Genomic DNA, 20,854 nt, shown 5'->3' on the forward strand with positions numbered 1-20,854 from the left:
AAGGGAAACAAAATTAGTGAATGGGGACAAAATGTTGCTCTTACGAAGAAAGGCTTGAATTCTGCAAATTGCAGTGTCTGGAGACACTGCAATTTGATGAATTAGATCACCTCGCAGGTAGGCACCTGCGAAGTGATCTGATTGAGGTGTATAAGGCCTTGAATGGGTTGAGCAAGCTCAATGCTGATGGGATTCTTCCTCTTGCCCTGATTAATCACCTGAGGGGACAAATTCAAATTGAGGAAAGACAGTTGCAGAGTAGATGTGCAGAAATTTGCCTTTAGCCAGTGGGTGGTTCATTGATGGAACAAACTTCCATCTGTCATTGTGAAGGTTGACAGCTTAAATAAGTTCAAGGCAGAACTAGACAAACATTTGGAGTAAATGGATGGGTGAAATTGGAAGATTTTTTTTTTTTTTTTTTTTTGGCTAATGCTGTGTAATCTTGCTTTCTTGCATCAGCATCATATGCCTCTACTGATGCTAACACTAGCTGGCTTCAGTTTTCAGTTACATGAACTGAACCTAACTGCTAGCTGAGATGCAGAGGCTTTTGCAATTACTAATAGCCTCAAATAGCTTGTTCATTTATCTACCATGTTGCAAATCCTACACCCAACATTCTTTCTCTTATACACTGTCAATGTAAGCAGTCCTCTAGGAATTCCATCAAAATCGCAACTTGGTGTTGGTCTCTTATCCAATGGCCATTTTCAGCCTCATGTCATATGACATTACTAGAACGTAAAATGAGATGACCTGTGTGATTTCTATTCTTCTTTTCCTTGGCCGAATTACTGTTTTTAATCATCTAATCCCAGACTGCATTAGTGAAATTCTGTAGGATAAATTCTTTATTCTAAACTTTGGTTTTCCAAATATGTGCCAAGGCTGTTCAAGATAAGCATGTTGCACATCAGAATTGACTTGCACTGAAATCTCCAACTTCGTTTTCTCTTATACTAAAGCAGTATAAGAGAAAACAGTTTATTAATCAGTCCAAACTGATTTTGAAAAGGCTAAGAGCAGAAAACTTGCTTCTTGTCCAAATGGGTAGACTAACATTCTGGTCTCTTGCCAAAATGACCACAACTTCTGTCATCAACACTCCCTCCTCTCTTACAATCCGATGGTTGATTGCATCCTCGCCTCAAGATGTTACTGTTATTGTTATTTTGGTTTTTAGGAGCATTAGCAAATAAGGCCATATTGCTCCGGGGATATGCGATGGTCATTCCCTGACTTTTCCGCATCCTCCGTATTTGGTGGTCACGGGCTTGAACCCCGGTCTAATCAAGAAGCGTGTGTGACGCACTGCTGCTCCTGCCCACCTGGCTATGGAGGCACCTCTCGCCTAAAGATAAAGCCAACTTTTTAGCATCCTATCTTTCTTCTAATTCTTGTATTAGTGACCACAGTGAACCACCAACTACCATACCCAATACACTCCACTCAGTTCCTTCCATGGTCTTTTATGAAAAGCATGTCAGGAGAATTCTGAACAATCTTGGAGCCAGGAAAGCTCCAGGTCTTGATGGCATTTCTTGACTTGTTCTAAAATTCTGTGCTCCCGTTCTTTGCTGCCTTTTTACACTTTCTTATTGCACTGGTGTTTCTTTTTCTGCTTATAAATTTGCTCATATTCAATCAGTTCCTAAGGAGAATTACAAATCTCTCCCATACAATGATTGTCCTACTGTATACCAACCTCTACTCTTTTAAAATTAATGGAGAAATCCACCAACTCTTAAACTATCTTGAAACCTTCCATCTGATCAACAATCACCAACACGGATTCCATCAATGTTGATTCACTGGTGATATATTAGAATGTGTCACTCAACTATGGGAAAATTTAATGGAAAAGTTTAGTAAAACTAAGACAGTTGATCTTAATATTTCTAAAGCTTTTGATTATGTTTGGCATAAAGTCTTATAAAAAATCTTCCATCTTATAAGGGACTGCCAACTGTTTTTTTTTTTTTTTCATTTTGTTATGCAGTTTTCTCTCTGCTCACTCACTGCAAGTGATAATAGCTGGCTCCCTATCTTGTAACTTCTCCACTAATGCAGCAGTTCCCCATGGTTCAGTTCTTTATCCCACTTTTCCCTCTTGAAATTTGATGACTTTCTCCCACTAACTGGAAATCCTATTCATAGTTTTGCTAATAATAGGACACTATATTCCACTTACAATTTGAAAACCTTGTCTGCACAAACAACTTCAACTTCTCAAATATCCTCCACCCTGTCTTTAAATGTTGGCCTCCAAGAATTATACAATGGGCAAAGAAAACTTAGTTAATTTTAATCCACACAAAAAACTCTGTTAATTAAATTGTCTATCCTTTCTGTAAAATGTGTACAGAAAGGAGAGACAGAACAGGAAGGGAGGAGGGGTTATGCTGCTAGTTAAGAAACACCTAAAATCTAAGGAAGTGTTATCCAATTGATGGACAATGCAATGTTGAGTTTGTTTGGTGTGACATAAGCACTGGGAAAGGAAAAATGAGAGTAGGTGTGTGTTATAGGCCTAATGAATCTGATGAGCATAATGAGCAATTGTGCAGAGAAATACAGTGAGCCAGTAAATTAAAATGTCTTATAATGGGGGATTTTAACTTTCCAGATATTGACTGGAACTTGTAGATTGGTCAATCGCACATTAGCAGGATTTTGTGGATTTATTGGATGACTGTTTTCTACAGCAAAATGTTCGAGAGACAACCAGAGGGATTAATACTCTTGATCTGATTATCAGCAGTGATTATTCTTGCATTAAGAATTTGCAGATAAAAGAACTACTCGGTGACAGTCATTACAATGTACTGATGTGGGAATTACTTAAAGATGTAACTACCATCAAGGCTAAAGGGAAGGGCTTTTGCTTTCGTAAAGGTGAATACGGGGTCTCAGACAGTTTTTAAATTCTGTACAGTGGGACTAACTGATGATGTTACCAATGTTGAATTCTAAATGAGAAGCCTTCGGGGACTTAATTTTGGAGGCTACTTAGGTTTTTCATTCCAACTATGAAATACTGTTCAAAGGAGGATCATGGATGGCCTAAATGGATGTCCGATGAATTAATGAGGCTCGTTTTTTTTTTTTTTTTTTTTTTTTTTGTTAGTTTTTGGCGCATCGCTTCTGTGGCCATAATGCACCTCGCAAGGTTTTTGCACTACTCTTGCGGGATTGTAACCCGCGACCTTTGGGTTGCCAGGCAGGCACTTTACCCACCTGGCTAGCCTGGTCGGCATGAGACTCGTGGCAGAGAAGAAAAATGTATGGGATGCATATAAAGTATCAGGTAACACAGAAGCCTATGGCAGATAGAAGCTAGTCTGTATTCAAGTCACAAAGGAGGTTAGGCAGATGAAGGCAGATTACGAGAAATCTTTGGCAAAGGATGCAAAGAGTTCTTTACTTATGTAAACTTTAGAAGGAAACAGATGGATCAGATTGGACCACTTAACATAGATGTGTTGACTATTGATGATCTTGCTCAGGTAACTAATAAACTGAATGAGTATTTTGCATCTACATTCACATGAGGAGTTCTTAAATGTGGGAAGTGCCAGACGTTTATCAAATTCTAACAAGGAGCTAAGTGATTTTGTTATAACTGAGAGCAAAGTGGAGGAGAAATTGTTGAAGTTAAACATAAAAAAGGCACCTGGGGTGGACGGGATCTATCCAGTAAAGGAGGCAGCAAAGAAAGTAAGCAAACCCTTAGCCATAATTATGACAGCTTCCTTGGACTCAGGGGAGGTCTCCATGGACTGGAAGTGTGCAAATGTATCACCAATTCACAAAGGGGTTCAAAAGACGACACAAGTAACTATAGACCTGTTAGTTTAACTTTTGTTCCGGGAAAATAATGGAATCACTGGTTAAAGAAGCATTGTAGGATCATCTAGACAAGACTGCAGTAATAGTTAAGACACAGCATGGGATTGTTAAAGGGAGGTCTTGTCTGACCAATTTGATTGGATACTATGAAATGGTCATGAAGGAACTGAATGCCAAAAATAATTTTAAAATGATATACTTGGATTTCACGAAAGCTTTTGATACTGTTGCACATAGAAGCCTGATGTACAAATTGGAGAGGTATGACATTAAGGGTAAGTTGCTACAATGGATAAAGGGATGGATGAGTGGGAGACGAAAGAGAGTTGTAATCAATGGACACTGCTCTTCGTGGTCAAATGTTATTAGTGGAGTTCCCCAGTGTTCGGTGTTGGGCCCATTGTTGTTTTGTATATTTATCAATGATATTGATAAAGGTATATCAGGTTTAATGACCAAGCATGCAGATGATACAAAGGTTAGCAGGGTGGTTAACGACAGAAAAGACAGTATGCTACTCCAACTGGATCTATATAAATTGGGCAAATGGGTTGAGAAGTGGCATCTAAAGTTTAACATTGACAAATGCAAAGTACTGCATATGGGTAGAAGTACTGAAGAGTACTGAAGAGAAACGTACCAACTGTGTGGTACTACACTCAGGGAAGTGGAAAGTGAAAACGACCTGGGGGTAATTGTGCAGTCAAATATGAAGTTTGCTGACAGTGCAGACAAGCTGCCAGGGCAGGTCATGGAGTCTTGTCAATGATATATAGAAATTTTGGTAGCAGGGACAAGGAGGTGATTATCCCATTATACAAAGCAATGGTCAGGCCATACCTAGAGTACTGTGTACAGGTCTGGAGGCTTCATTTTAGGAAGGTGTACAGTTGCTAGAACAAGTACAAAGAAGGCCAACAAGATTGGTGAGGGGAACAAAGGGGTGCTCTTACCAAGAAAGGCTTAAGTTCTGCAAATTGCAGAACTTAAGCCTGGAGAGTAGGCACCTATGAGGTAATCTGATTGAGGTGAATAAGGCCTTGAATGGGATGAGAAAACTGAATGCTGATGGGATTCTTCCTCTTGCTCAGATTAAGAACTTGAGTGGGTATAGATTCAAATGAGGAACGACAGTTGCAGAATAGATGTATGGAAATTTGCCTTTAGCCAGCGGGTAGTTTATTGGTGGAACAGACTTCCATCTTTTGTTGTGGAAGTTGATAGTTGATAGCCTAAATAAGGCTGAGCTGGATAGGTATTTGGAATGAACAGAGGGGTGAAATGGGAAGGTTTTTTAAAATTTTTTTTTTATTTTTGGCTGATGCTGTATAAGCTTGCTTTATTGCATCGTATGCCTCTACTAATGCTAATGCTAATCCTAACTCAGTCCTGTCTTATTTCTAACAAAAAGGAGTCTACTGCACCTTTGTTCATCTTTGATAATACTCAGATTTACAGCCAAGATCACATATCTCTTCTAGGGATTAGTCTGACTTCTAAACGTGTCTTTGCATAAGCACAACACAAATACTGTTTCCTATGCATTAAATAAATTGTGTTTTCTTTTTCACCCTCAGCATTACTTTTCTTCTAAACAGCTACTCACTCTGTACAAATCTCAAATCCACCCTGGCATGCAACATTATTATTATTATTATTATTATTATTTCTCTTATATTATTTCTCCCTGATTGGGGATTCCACCTTGTGATGGGTATTGCTACCAAGTACACAGGGTGGTTGTTATTATTATTTTTATTATTATTATCAGTTTATTTCACAAAAGGAAACATCGTTACATCTGTGGTGGTGCCACCAAAACCTCTCTCAAGCTTATGGACTCCTCTTCAAAAGAGGGCTGTCAGGTGAGTTAATGCCCTTACAAAGTCTCTCTACATTCTGTCTTATAGATGTTTAATTTCTGCTGCATACTTTTTCCATAGATAATTCAATGGGCACTTGGGCACTGTTCTTTGGAATTAGCAGCTGTAATTCTCCCACTCTCTTCCAAACCATTTGAAACATGTGGCGCAACAAGTCAGCATCCATTCACTGCTCAATTCCACACTTCTAGAACTAACTTTTCCTCTTTCTCATTCATTCCTTCTATTTCTATGTTCTGGTACAACCTTCTTTCACATGAAGTTCCCCAAAGTTATGATTAAAGAAATTCAAGTCTAATGTCAACAAATATCTTCTTGTCTTCTCTCAACCTTTAACCCATGCACAGTACTAATTACTATAGGTTCTAATACCTTTTGGGTTTGGAGTTTTCATTAAAAAAAAAATGTTCCCTGCAGTGATTATATCTATATAGCATAGGAATAAGAATTAGACTCATTGGGTCTAAAGCCATTTTTTAAATTTAAGATACCATTATGCCATTTAAAGGCTAAATGCAAAAGGCATAATTCCATATGGGTTTAAATATGGAAATATGGAATTAGCATTAGCATTAGCATTATTATACTCATCAGAGTCATTAGGCCTATAGCACACTCCTACTCTCAATTTTGATCTCCCAATGTTTATGTCACACCAAACTGACTCCACACTGCACTGTCCAGCGATGTCGACTGGCTTCACTTCCTTGGTTTTTATGTGTTTCTTAACTAATAGCATAACCCCTCCTCCCTTCCTATCCTGTCTATCCTTTCTGTAGACGTTGTACTCCCCAAATTGCAGTTCTGCATCCCTTATATCTGTGTGACACCAAGTCTCTGATATCCCAATAATATCTGCCTTCGATGTTTTGAGCAATACCTCAAATTCATCAAATTTATTTACTAAACTCCTAGCATTGGTGTACACGCAAGTATACCTGCACCTGTTTCTATTCTTAGCTACCCTAACACAACCCATGTGTTTACTTGTACCGCAATGGCTCCCAGCAGTCTCTGAAATACCATGCATCTTGTTTTTCAGGCTTCTGCTCATTCTAATAGAAGCAGTGCAAGAATCTCTTTCACCTCTGCCAGTGGCTACTGTCAATCTATTGGTCTTTGTCTCCCCCCAAGCTAGCAGTTTTCCGACCCACCTAACACTGCCTCGATAGCATCAGCAAATATTCTTGCACCCTTTCTATTTAAGTGTATCCCATCCCTGTAGAAGCAATCTCTCCTGTTAACAAGTACAGTCCAGGCTGAAAAAAATTCTACCCCTTGAGACTTGCACAATCTTTCCAGGGCCGAATTGATCGACAAGGCTCTCATCATATACTCCCTCCTATCGTGTCTGGGCAGAATTGCAGACACTTTCAAATTCAACCCTAATTCTCGGCTTTTGTTCAACAGTGACCTGTACTTGTTAAGTAATTCTGCCGGTCTCCTACTCTTAATATTATTAGTGCCAACGTGTACAACTATATCACCTTTTGTGCCCTTAAAAGATGATATTCGCTCTACAACGTCATCAACCTTTGCCCCTGGCAGACATACCCTGGTCCTGTTCCACCTATCTTTTTTACAAAGCATGTTCCCCGTTTCCCTGACAATAGAGTCACCAACAACTACTAGTTCCTTCGGGACCAGCGCATTCTGCCTTAGGGGTTGTCTCTGTGTCACGCGATGCCCAAGTGCAAGCTCTGGCGTTGATGTGGGCAGCTGAGAGCTTGATGGGCCCCTCAATTTAGTTTCTTCGAAGGCATCCACCCTGTCCTTCAAGCTCTCATATAGGCCCACAAGAACGCCGAGTTGTTGTCTGATATCGATACACTCCTTGCATCGCGCACACACAAAGACATCCCCCTTGGCAGTATCATGTCCCGTACCCGATTGCTCTGCAAACATCAAGCAAACAGTGCATTTTATAAGGCTGTGAGTCAGAGGACAACTGCCCCCCTCAGTTCTGCTCTGAGCCACAGCGCTTCCATTAGCTTGAGCCTTTTGCTTTGCTGCTCTGGTCTGAGTCATGATTCTATTAATTTATTAATTAATTATGTTATGTTATTAATTATATTACGTTTGTAATCTAAGTCGTTATATGTATTTATTTAAACGTACAATTTAACTGCTAACGAAGTTCAACTAACGCTATCTAGTACGATATATAACCTACGGTATATCTAGTACGGTATCACAATGGCGGGAAAGTTACTAACGGTAACGGTAGTTACGAACACGTGGAAACCCTTACCGATACTTTTACAAGGCCAAGTAAAGAATAAATACACCAAATTAATCAAAAAATCACAAAATAATGTTATACTACTAAATTTAAATCAAAAGTTTTAGAAAAACAATAATTTCAAATCAATAAATAAGAAAAATCCACTTAGCGGCTTTGAACACGACCGTCACTAGTAGCCTCGTCAGCAGACTATCCTTATTTTATGCCTAAATTATGCCTTGTGCATTTAGCCTTTAAATACAGTATCATTGTGTTAACCATTTGGCATCTCTCATATTGTGGAATTAATTTCACAATTGTGGTGGCATGTTTGCATTACCAGTGTACCTGCCCACCCACCCACCAATGAAAGGCCAACAAGCTTTGAAATGGTGCCGTCTGGGTGGTGGTGTGCCCACTGAGAATAAGTAACAGTAGTCTTCTCTACTAGAGAAGCATTGCTTATTCAAAGTAGCACAATATCTGGTATCTTGCTGTGCAGGTAGCCACAATATGAGATATAATTAAAACGATGCCTTTACACTACATACATAGTTTAATATTATGGGTTAACTATGGTGTATCTTCATCAATATTATATACTGTTATGCAATGTACCAAAATTAGAAACATTTAATGGATTTGCTTCTGAAAAAAAGTCATTTATGAAATATCATGTGAAATCAAATGAAAAATTGCACACAGCATTTGGTTAAGTACTTTTTGAAAAGCATTTTTTGACAAAATTCATTGCCTTTTTAAAAATAAAAGAAGAAAGCATTAGCACCAGTGGTGAGCTACATATAGTGGGCTAGCAAGAGCCCATTGTTATTATTTTTTTTAAATTTGCGAGCCCATTGTTGAAACGATCATTTATTTTACAAATGAAATCCTGAATTCAATTATTGAGTATACAGAGCCGGAACAATGGTGGGGCGAGCAGGGTGCCATCCCCAGCATTTTAATGGCGCAATGGACCAGTTATGTGTTTTAAAATTGCTTCATTTTGATTTAATTACAGTCGGACCTCTGTTTAACAAACTTCTTTATAATGAACTTTTTTTTTTTTTTCGTAATCTGTCCATATAACGAGAGACAACTTTGTACATATTGCTCCCACCTCTGGCTTTTAGGCAATTAGAAAGGGCAAATTAAGGGTTAAAGGGATTACTGTTCTGTAATTTTAGTGGTGCCCTTAAAACCAATGCCACCTACCGATAAGTCGCGCTAGTCAATATGCTTTCCATAGCCAGTCAGAAGATTAAGCCGTACTCCCGACACAGATAACAGCTTCTAGTCAACATGTGTTGTGGTTCCACTTCACTTGAAAGTAATCATCTGCTTTTCAGAGAAGTGAGTGATCCACGCCTTTCAGTAAATTTCTCCTAAGTTTACATGGTCACAGTAGTTGAATATCCAAGTGATTCTGACAGTACTGTATTCAAAGAACTAGTGACAGTAGTGACGCCGAAGGGGTGGGGGGGGGATGAGAGCAACTAAGATATTAAATAAACTTTCCGAAAATGGAATATTCGCAGATTTTGAAACTGAGTCAAAGCCTTCACTGTGAATAAAATTTTCCAGAACATAATGGCATACAGGCAATAATTAAAAGTAAAAAAACAAAAAAAAAAAACTGTATGCATTATATTACCAATCTCAAAAAAAACAAACACGATTGACTGAAGCTGATTGCTAAAGAACTTGAAGTTGAAATTATAAAGGTTGGTCGTGTGTTCGGGCCATGATGGGCAGCTTATAGCTTGTGGACAGCAATTGCGGTTTGGAGAAATTATCCCACTTTGTGAAACCATTTTGAATCAGAAGTTAAATATTCAGGATTATTAAACTGACTTTTAAATTTGCAATTTCTTAACGATTTAGCACTAATGATTGACATCCTGCAGGAACTCTCTTACCTTTCAGAAGCTTTATAAAGTCGCAGCATTACTGTAGTAAAAGCAGATAAATTAATTATTCAATCTATCAATGCTATTAATAATTTGAAAAATCCTGAAGGAAATTATGAAGCTAAAATTGAGAGTATATTAAAGTGGAAAGAATTTGAAAGAATCAAAATTGAAAGTAAGAACACATTTAAAAAATTACCTCATGACAAGTTATTAAACTGCACTGTTTTATCCTTAAAGGATCAGTTATTAAGGCTGATGAGTAATTTTAAATTACATAAAGAAAATAATGTTATCATTGATGAGAGGAATTGAAAGAAATTTTAAACGTATGCTACCCAGAAACAAGGACTATGGAAGAACTTTAGTCTCCATGGCAAAAAGGTGAAAAACGAATAAGAAAGTTTTCTAATAAAATACAAAATAAAAATTAATGATTTTAGAGATTTTGTTGAAGACAGTTTATCTTTAAAATCAAGTGAAATTCCCTTTTCAATTAAATAAGCCAGAAATATCCTTGAAACCATTGTGATTAGCAGTGCTGAAACTGAGCGAGCTTTCATCATAATGAATAATATTGTAATAATAAAAATGTCTTTGACAATTAAACATGTTGCAGATATGATGACCATACATCTAATTTCTATATGGAAAACCATTGCTTCAATTTTATCCAGTTAGTTCCTCTCCTGGTAAGATGATCTCTTCATTCCCCTCATCACCAATCTTGTTGCCCTTTTCTGTACGTGCTCAAGCAAATCTACATCCTTCCTAAAATGAGGTCCCCAGACCTGCACGCAGTACTCAAGGCGTGGCCTGACCATTGCCTTATACAGAGCGACAGTCACCTCCTTTTCCCTGCTAACAAAATTCCTGTATATCATTGACAACACCCGATGACCTGCCCTGGCAGCCTGCCTGCATTGCTCAGAAAACTTCATATCTGACTGCACAATTACTGCCAGGTCTTTTTCATTTTCTACCTCCTTAAGTGTAGTACCACACAGTTGCTATGTTTCTCTAGGGTTACTTCTACCCATATGCAGTACTTTGCATTTTTCAACATTAAACTTCAGTTGCCACTTCTCAGCCCATCTGCCCAAATTTTCTAGATCCTGTTGCAGTAACCCTGCCAACCTTTGTATCATCTGCAAACTTCGATACTAAGCCCGATATACCTTCATCAATATCATTGATAAATATACAAAACAACAGTGGACCCAACACCACTGTGGGACTGTGGTGTTGGGTCCACAGGGTCCACTAATAATGTTATTAGTGGACCCTGTGGGACTCCACTAATAACATTAGTCCATGAAGAGCAGCACCCGCTGATTACCACCCTCTGTCTTCTCCCACTCAACCATCCTTTTATCCATTGTAGCAACTTACCCTTAATACCATTCTGCTCCAATTTGTACAGTAGTCTTTCATGCACAACAGTGTCAAAAGCTTTTCTGAAATCAAAAAAAGTATCAAAATAATTTTTTGCATCCAGTTCTTTTGTAACCACATCGTAGTAGCCAATCAAATTTGTCAGACAAGACTTTCCCTTAACAAACCCATGCTGTGTCTGAATTATTGCTGCAGTCTTGTCTAGATGATCCTGCAATGCATCTTTAACCAGTGACTCCATTATTTTACCCGGAACAGAAATTAAACTAACTGGTCTGTAATTACTCGTGTCACCCTTCGATCCCCCTTTGTGAATTGGGGACATTGCACATCTCCAGTCTGTGGGGACCTCCCCTAAGTCCAAGGATGCTCTCATGTTTTGTGATAGTTTGTTATTTGTGATATGGGAAATATTTTACTGTTATTTTTTATTCGTAATAATAAAATTTTATCATGAAAAAAATATATCCATTATATTTCCCTAGTTGTAAAAAAAAGAATAAAAAAGTCGCGTGTCTGCCGAGCATGTGCGGTAGATGGCTTTATGTGAAACATCCTTTTCGTTTCTTTTAGATGTATTGATTAAGAAATAAAAGAACTTTTGTATTGTAAATATTTTATTGATCATTCACAAATTTCCATAATTTTTGGAAGACAAGATACAATGGATTTATGATAACTAAAATAAGAGACATATACTTGCTACTGCAACATATCTAAATGTCTCTGAAAACAGCGTCAATTGAGGGACCCGATCTTTTAGTTGAAACGACAACTGTTCGGGGCACCTAACAATGGAATGTAACGAAAATGCAAGACGAAAAAAGAAATTGTTGACAAATACTTGTATTGTTGCAGTCATATGACAAATACTTGCAATGCAGTAAGTATGATTGTTACATCATATTATTCAAAAATTCTAAAAAGTTAGAACTCAAGATATCGTACTGGTCACGAAAAATGCGTTACATGCTCTAATCATACTACTAGTGAGTGCTCTGCACAGACTAGTGGTGAGAGCAATGGGAAGCGCCTCTGGCAGACACCGTGGATGACGCCACTTCCCTGACCGATCAGATTTACTCGGTAGGTACCCCCCCCAAAGGATGTTTCGACAAAAGTGCGAGCCCATTGTTAAAATATCCACAGCTCAACCACTGGTTAGCACATATATTTTGGGAAATGAAGAATACTCTTGTGTGCCACACAAAACTCACAAAAGGGTTACTACGTTGGGCAGCCCTCTGGCACAGATTAACTAGAATTCTAAAACAGGTTAACTAGAATTCCAGGAAACACATTATCCCAAAATTTCATAGAAATGTTTCATAAGGAATGACCCTTCATCTTCAGTGTGTTAATGCCATCTTCAGAGTGGCACCACACATACAACAGCTGACATTTGTCAAACTGTTCTGTGTGAGATCTCACCGTGAAGATAACATTAACACACTGAAGAAGCAAAGACATATATATCCTGTAAAATAATTGTGAAATTTTATGATTTAATCCAGCTGAATACAGGATGCAATAAAGTTGGTTCATTAAAAATAATGCAGGATAAAACATTCCTTAGATCTATTTTGGAAGAAACAATCTATTTTAAACAACCTTAGATAATATGCTGTAAACTTAAAAAAAGCACTGTTTATTTTTTTTTTAATATACTTTTTTTTTTTTATTATTATTATTATTATTATTTTTTTTAAATTTCATATAACTATTATGCAATGAAATGAAATGAGTTATAAAAAGGCTTAAGTATAAATAAACATGAATCCGGATTTAACTGAAGTTCCTTACACAGAATATTCATGCATTCATTAATAAATTTCATTCCAAATTTTACCATTTAAAGTAATAAAATGAACAGAAGATAATGCATACAAATAAATATAAAACTGTGCAAGACTTTTTATCAAAATATAATTATTACCTATATTTACCTGATGAATACCGATATGGAAAAAATTAAAGATATCAAATTTTAATTTCATATTTTTATAATCAGTTTAATTTATGGACAAAGTGTGGTTACCATAAGTAAAATAAAGTACAAGAAGAATATAACGATGGACATAAAAATCATAGTTGTGAGGAAATGTGCTTAAATGAGACAAAACAGTGAGTTACATTTTGGGAAATTATAAGAAGAAACAATGCGCAAAAGTAATTGTAAGAGAAAACAGAGAAAGAAAGGAGTGAATTCCAAGGAAAGAGCAGTTTCTCCAGGCTACCTCTCAGCTTCACTCTCTTGGGAATTTCAGGCGGTGTGAAGGTAGGAAAAGTAGAATTCTGCACGTGGTCATCTGGAAGAGGGAAGAGTTTTCAGGCAGAGGAAAGTACAGTAAAGAACAGTGAGAAAAATCGAAGAGATTAATGTGAAAACAGAAGGCACAATATAGGGCAGGATCATGCATTAGCAAAGTTTAGCAAGAACACACAGAGTTAGATTATCTAAGGCAAAACATTTTCACAGTGCAATCAGTAACAGCATTACAAACAAAGATTTATATTAGTTAAATAGAATACAAGAAGTAAGAAAAAAAGATTAATCATTATTAATTCATTTAAACATTTCTTTCTTTCTTTTGCTTCCTCTCCCTATATATATATATATATATATATATATATATTTATGCAAATGAGTTTTATTCTGTATTACAATTAAATCTTGAACTATGTGAAGATCTAAACAGAAAATTGTGGAAAACAGTCCATTATTAGATATATAATTTAATAAAAGATTTTAAACTTAAACTTGGTGAAATAATTTCTAACAGTGAAATACATATCTTTAAAAGTTCAAGTGAATATTAAATGAAATGTGTATTAACTCTAATGTTTTTAACAATTTTTCAAGTTTGGACATTCTATTTAGACTGTGATTAGGTACTTGTAATCAATGTTTGGAAAGAATAAAAAAGTACTTAGTTCTGAAACATACAAGAAAAAAAACAGTGCATAATTCTTAAGGCAGTTAATAATTTCATACATACATCTAAAAACAGTAAAGTAAATATGAAATAAGCACCCTTAATAGACAATTTACCATTCTGAGCAATATATTATTGTATATTACTGATTTTCTAGAAAACATTAAGCTTGCTTTTATAAAGTAGATTTATTTTTCATTTTTAATATTATTTCAGTTCAGAGGAAGCAATTATGAATTTATTTTATGCTCCTTAAAATCTTTTATCTCTGTTTTTTGTTTCCTTAAAATATTTGCAGCATTCTTTAAGCATCACTGAATTTGCAATTTCTGGATATTGTTAATTCTTAATTCTAAGTTAATTTGGACTACTGCAAAAACTATGAATTATAGAAAGAAATATTCTCCTCTGCTTTAACAGAGGAATTTCAAAATAAATCCTTAAGATAAAATAGTCAATTTGCATTAAATAAAACTTAAATTTGTTAGATGCTATAATTAATATAGTATTTTTATCATAACACTTACATATACGGAATATCATTAAATGGGTTGGTATTTTTACAGCATTTTGTCCTTACTTTACTAAGAGACAGTGGCATTACCAACTTTGGTTGAAAGCTGTATTACAGTAGATAACATATTGTTTATACTATTTAAACCTTTTAAGATAGCACAGCCCCAAAATTTGATGACATGAAGTATGACTTTTACAATTTTATTTTTAATATTTAAGAAACAAATTATTCATCCAGACACCTTTTTATTCTCTAAGTTAAATCTCAATTAACTCTAAATAAGCTCTAAATAATGCTTTCAACTTTTTTATAAATTTCTGTTTTTTTATATTCTGTTTATATTTATAAAAGCAGACACTTTTATTATAACGAAGCTAAGTGATCAAGCGATAACTAAATGTCCCACTTTAGTTACCAGAATATCTGGTCAGTAAAACCAAGGATCTTTTGTTTACAGACATTTTTTTTAATGTGTCTTCGGCCTATAAAAAAGGCAAATGATTTTCATTCACACTACATGCAATTAGCAGAGCATTAGTTTGGCTCCCATACTTTTTAAATTCCAAACTGTTCTGTCATTTGGTATTTAAATACATGTATATTTACTTAATTTCTGCAAGACCATCAGAAGTTAATCATAAGTAAAATCAATTTTTTTAGAAAAAAACAATTATTTTGAATTTGACAGTTTGTTGCAACTTGTTAGACTAGGAGACCTATGTGACAATTTTAATCAAGGAATGAGGAGAAAATAATTAGTAAAACACATTTTTGCAATTATTTTTGGAATGGGGGGAGGGATAATTCAACATTAGGAAAAGTCCTTCTTTTAATATTCCTGAACTGCAAACTACAGAAAATGGAAATAGTTCTTCAAACAAAAATTTCAGGGTTGGAGAATCATCACCCTGATTTCTCCCTCCCCACATATATGTTCCGAACACACGATATTCACTTTGCATGTGATACCATATTTACACAGTATAAAACAGATAAATAGGCATGAAACTTACTTGGAATTATCCAAAATGTTAAACTTTTAGGTAAAACAAAGAGAAAAAAGAAAAATATATAGATCTTTTTACTACACAAAAAAACGTCATTATTAAAAACTGAAGTTTGAAACAGAAAAGAAAAAAAGTCTTCACAGTGAAAATGATCTTTTGACTCTATAAGCACAGAAATACACAGCAGTTCCCTGAACTCCTATAGAGATTTCAATTTCTGTTAAGATTCCCAAGACCATTTGGGTTTAGTGTATCTCATTTTCTAAGTATACTATCACTAGACTTCATGTATAACAATTCTTGGCCACTCTATGAGGAGACAGTATAAACTGCTGAAACAGCTGTCAGAATGGTGACATCATGATAGATAAATGGCAATTCTACTTCTAAAAATAAAGTGCTACTGTTATAATATAAACCCTAGCAACCACAGCTTTTAAGAGATAAATACAACTGGAATAATGGAAGTCTTTTCATTGCAAATCTGATGTCTGAAACTATCTACTTGTGTAGAAAGTGAACCATTTTGCTGGTATATATTAATTAAACAACTAACATATAATTAGTTGTAATATATACGATTAGCCTAAAGCATTAATAATTTATTTTACTTAACATACACAAAAATTATATATCTTTGTTTTTATATGTGTGTTTGCATAATTATATGTATGTTAAGATATGAAATCCCCCAAGTCCAACTGATGTCCTGAAGAAAATATATGAATCTGTGTTTCTCATGTGGGCTCTATGGACAGATGTACATTTCTGACCATTTCAGGTACATTTAAAATAATGTGTCCTTTTTATATATGAACTAGCTTTAAATTTTTTCCATTATATAATGCCATCTCTTATCTATATTTCCAAATCGAATTAAGTTCTGCATAGATATTACTACTTCAAGAAAAAAGCAGCTTTTTTGATTTTTTTTATGAATTTTTTGAACAGAATAAATTTGTTTTCTATTTTTTTAATTCTGGGCAATCAAGTCAAAATATGAAGAAATTAACATTTAACAGCATTTATGTAAAAAGTTTTAATTTTTATATGGGTGTTGTGTATATACTTTTTGTATGAAATTTTCAATTTTTCATAAATAAATCACTCCACGGTACTAACCCTATCAAAAACTCATTGCAGAAAACCCAAATACATTCAGTGAAACTCACTTGTGAAAGGGTTAGCAAGCATGGAGATACAAAGTCAATCCCCAAAGGTTGGGTATCTTAAAATGTGCACTGCAGTAAGTTGCAAATTATCATAATATGTTTGGTCCCTCATCTAGACACAGTAAAACATGAATCATCCATTTATCTAAAGTCAGTTTGAATTATTATGCACTGAAAAGAAAGTGTTTTATGTGTTTGTGTTTCATTGCATTTAAAATGAGTGATTTTATTGAGCAGTGAATTTACATCAAATTTTGTTTAAATTAGGGAAAAGTACAACAGAAAACCACAAAACGTTAAAAACAGTTTTTGTAGAAGATGCTAAGTGTCATTCAACTACTTTTCGCTGGTTTGCAAAATCTAAAGAGAGCCACTTTTCTGTCACAGATGATTGTCAATATGGCCACCCTTGAACTTCAAAATTCAATGATTTTAACCAAGACGTTTAACTTCACAATGTTTAGCTATTCAAGAAGTTGCTAATAAAAATTGTTATTTCTTATAGGACATGTCACATCACTTTTGACACAAGATTTGGGAATGCAATGATTTTCAGCCAATTTTTTGTCATGCATCCTCACTAATGATCACAGAGAGTAGTGAGTTCTCACATGCCTTGTACGTAAATAACCACAGCATTTTTAGCCACTCACAGAATATGAGGGCAATTGAGAAACTACGATATCATACAATATAAGCAAATGGGCACAAAACAATGGGTTTCAGATATCACTGCACCAAACAGAATGTAATATTTATCCAGACACCTAATTAAAAATAAAAATAGACAAAACACACTGGTACAATCAAAAGTGAAATTTGCTTTTTTGTTAGAAAACTCACCTTTCTTAATCACATAAAACAACTCCATGATATACAACAAAAGTCTAATTATAGTCTAATGTTACCAGCAATGAAATAGGGTGCTGAATCTATATCCTACCAAATCTAGTCAATTTTTAACCGCATTTTAATGCTTTTGGAAATATAGTAGAGTGTCAGTTATCCGGAATAATTAATGTCAGATCTCTTCCAAATTAAACTAAACAAATTAAATAAATTCTGTTTTAATGTATTAAGGTAAAAGAAAAAGACTTTAAATAGTATGAAAAAAAACAAATTTATTTAATTAAAAATTATAATAGCTTATACATAAAAATTTGCACATTTATACATAAAAATTTGCACATTTACATACGTATGTATATTTGGATAGGTATTATACTGCACTGCAAATTTAATGTGAAAAAAAATTTTAAGTAATTTTTTAAAATAATGTTCGATTGTTTTTTGTTTCGTTTGTTGTGAACTTTTTTTTTTTTTTTTTTTGCTGCGAAAATTCCTGAAGAACTCATTTGTGATAGTGTCAGAATCCAAATGCCCCTCATCTACCTTCAAGGCAATACACATCAGAATTAAACTGTCAAATAACTTTCTGGACATCATATTAGTCTACATACCTCCTAAGTCATCCATGAAAAGATATTCTGAATTTATAAACTGGGCTATCACTAAACAAACTAAACTAAAATCTCAAAAAACAACTCCATTATTATTGGTGGGGATTTTAATTTACTGCTACCATCTAATGATCTGTCTAAATTTGTAACATCACAGTTTGGAAGCTTAAGTTTAAAGCCTTTAATTTCATCACCTACCAGAGGTAACAACACACTCGACCAAACCTTCTCTAACACTCCTATGTCTTCCAAACTCCCACTCTCAATTGCATTTGAATCTGACCATGATCCAGTTTCAAAACAACAGTCCTTTAACATCCCATCCCAGTATGAAAAGAACCCAGTTTACAAAAAGAGAGAATTTAACCTCAAACATTTAAAACAGGACATCTGTCTAGAGCTCCTAAGCCTCTACCCCTGGGATAGTTTGGTCAACTGTCCTACAGAATTGGCATATACCTTCTTCTCGACCTGGTTGGCCTCAATCTCAAAATTTGCGGCATCAAAAATCACAGCTCCTTTTTTCAACTCAATTGTTTGGTGGACACCCAATTTGAGTCCCTTTTCAAATTAAAGCAAAAGGCTTTTAGGAACTTTAAAAAATTTAACTGGAAAATGGCTATCTAAATTTCTTACCATAATAAGTTTAACAAACTAAAGAGGAAAGAAATCCAACAGTTCACTGCTAACAGGATTAAGAAAAACTCAACCCCAAAATATCCCATCCACTACCGTCAGATTTCAACTGCTGGTTGGAACACACAACTCGCTTCAACAGCAAAATAAATCCTTGCCCAGAATTTAAAGAATGTATGCCACCCATCAACAAATTAAGCAGTATTTCTGTCTCGAAAGAGGTGATGAGAAACGCAATTAAAAATCTCTCTTCTTTAGAAGAGAGATTTTCTATGACTGGTACTGCAGGACACAACAATATACAGATCTTCACGATCAAAATCGCTAGTGTCTACATTTTAGACCTTCTGGTCTTCTTTTTCAATCAGGACATAATAACAACTCTTCTCCCCCCCCCCCCCCCGAATGGGCTCACTACAAAATTTTCCCACTTACAAAATGTAGAAACATCAAAAGCAACAAAGACATCAGACCAATATCAATCTCATCCTCTGTACTAAAACTTCAAGAAAGAGCTATGCTACCAACAGTGAGGAAGCAACTCTTCCCAATACATCATAACCAGATTCACTACGGAATTATCAGAAGATCCATATCTACCAATCTTCTCGCAACAAACCAAATAATTCTGAAGGCTCTTGATTCTAAAAATCAAATTGACATAATTTACACAGACATCAGCTCTGTGTTCGATTTGGTCTCCACACACTCTTTCCAGAATCTCCTCGAACAGTTTTATCTCATCAATGGTAATCTATTAAATCTCTTTCCCAAACTCCGCAAAGAAAGGGTCCTTATAGCAAACTTTAAAAAAACAAATCTTATTGTGCCATTTGCTCATCTGGAATCCCCCAAGGCGGAACACTATCAGCAATAATGTTCTCTGCAATCCTCCAACTGTCCCTACTAACCCATAAGATAATGTCTTATACGGACAATGTTACAATCATTGCCACCTCAGACTCAAGTCAAAAAGCCGCCTGCACTGAAGAGCTGATCTGTAACACCCTCGAAGAGTTCACTTTGTACTCAAATATTTCAATCTCACACTCAACCCCTCAAAATCCAATCACTCCAAATTACGCTTAAAAAGAGCATATTTCCAATAACTGCCTCACTGAATGCGCAAACAATTCCTATCCTAACCAACCATAAGGATCTGGGAATTTTCTATGACTCAAAATTCGGCTGACAAAACAAAACCTTCAACATATACACTCTGCCCATATTATAATACAATTCTCCAAAATCATCAAGCCAAAAATTCTCTATGCTTCCCCTGTCCTTTGAAATTTGTGTGAAATTTGAAACATAAATTTCAAAAAGATCTCTTCCCTTGAATACTGGTTGCTTAAATGGACTTTCTTTAAGTCCAGCTATAAACCTGTCTCTTCCTGACTTTCTCTGACTTTTCACTTTCAATCTGGTATGGTACAACAACTTTTCTTTCTTTACAAAACTTGGTCATAACTCTTCAAGTCATAACTTGGAGAATTCCCAGGAAGAAAGAAAGATATATATTTTTTTTATTTAAAACGTGAACAGTAGATACATTTTCAACAACAACTATTTACATTCTATGTACAAAGGCAAAAAATAAAGAAACTTTTTAGAATGAAATACAAACATTTCAATTTCAGGAATTAAGAAAACAGTTTCTTGGCATTGGATCATTCTCATATTAAGTGTCACACGTTGAAGGTGATGGACTGTTCAATGATGGTGAACAGGTGATTGCCACTGTTCCATTCACTGTTATGATCCACAGTTTCTGGTCTTTTGCAGTGGAATTCGAGTAGAAGTTTGCTCTGCAACTTCCTCCGTAGGCTACACTTCAGATGTTGCGCCAATGTGTCGACAGG

General features: G+C 35.3%; 1 protein-coding gene across 1 annotated transcript in view; it reads right to left on the minus strand.

Annotated features, from left to right (window-relative positions):
• LOC150083724 (calcium-activated potassium channel slowpoke-like) overlaps nt 1–20,854 on the minus strand; it is a 668,330-nt gene that overhangs the window by 286,445 nt on the left and 361,031 nt on the right. The window contains 1 exon segment of the mRNA XM_090378165.1: nt 13,502–13,573. Coding sequence (XP_090234291.1) covers nt 13,502–13,573 — 72 coding nt within the window.

This window comes from Mastigoproctus giganteus, chromosome 7 (assembly GCF_048544385.1).
Source record: "Mastigoproctus giganteus isolate SK-2022 chromosome 7, ASM4854438v1, whole genome shotgun sequence".
Lineage (NCBI taxonomy): Eukaryota > Metazoa > Arthropoda > Arachnida > Uropygi > Thelyphonidae > Mastigoproctus > Mastigoproctus giganteus.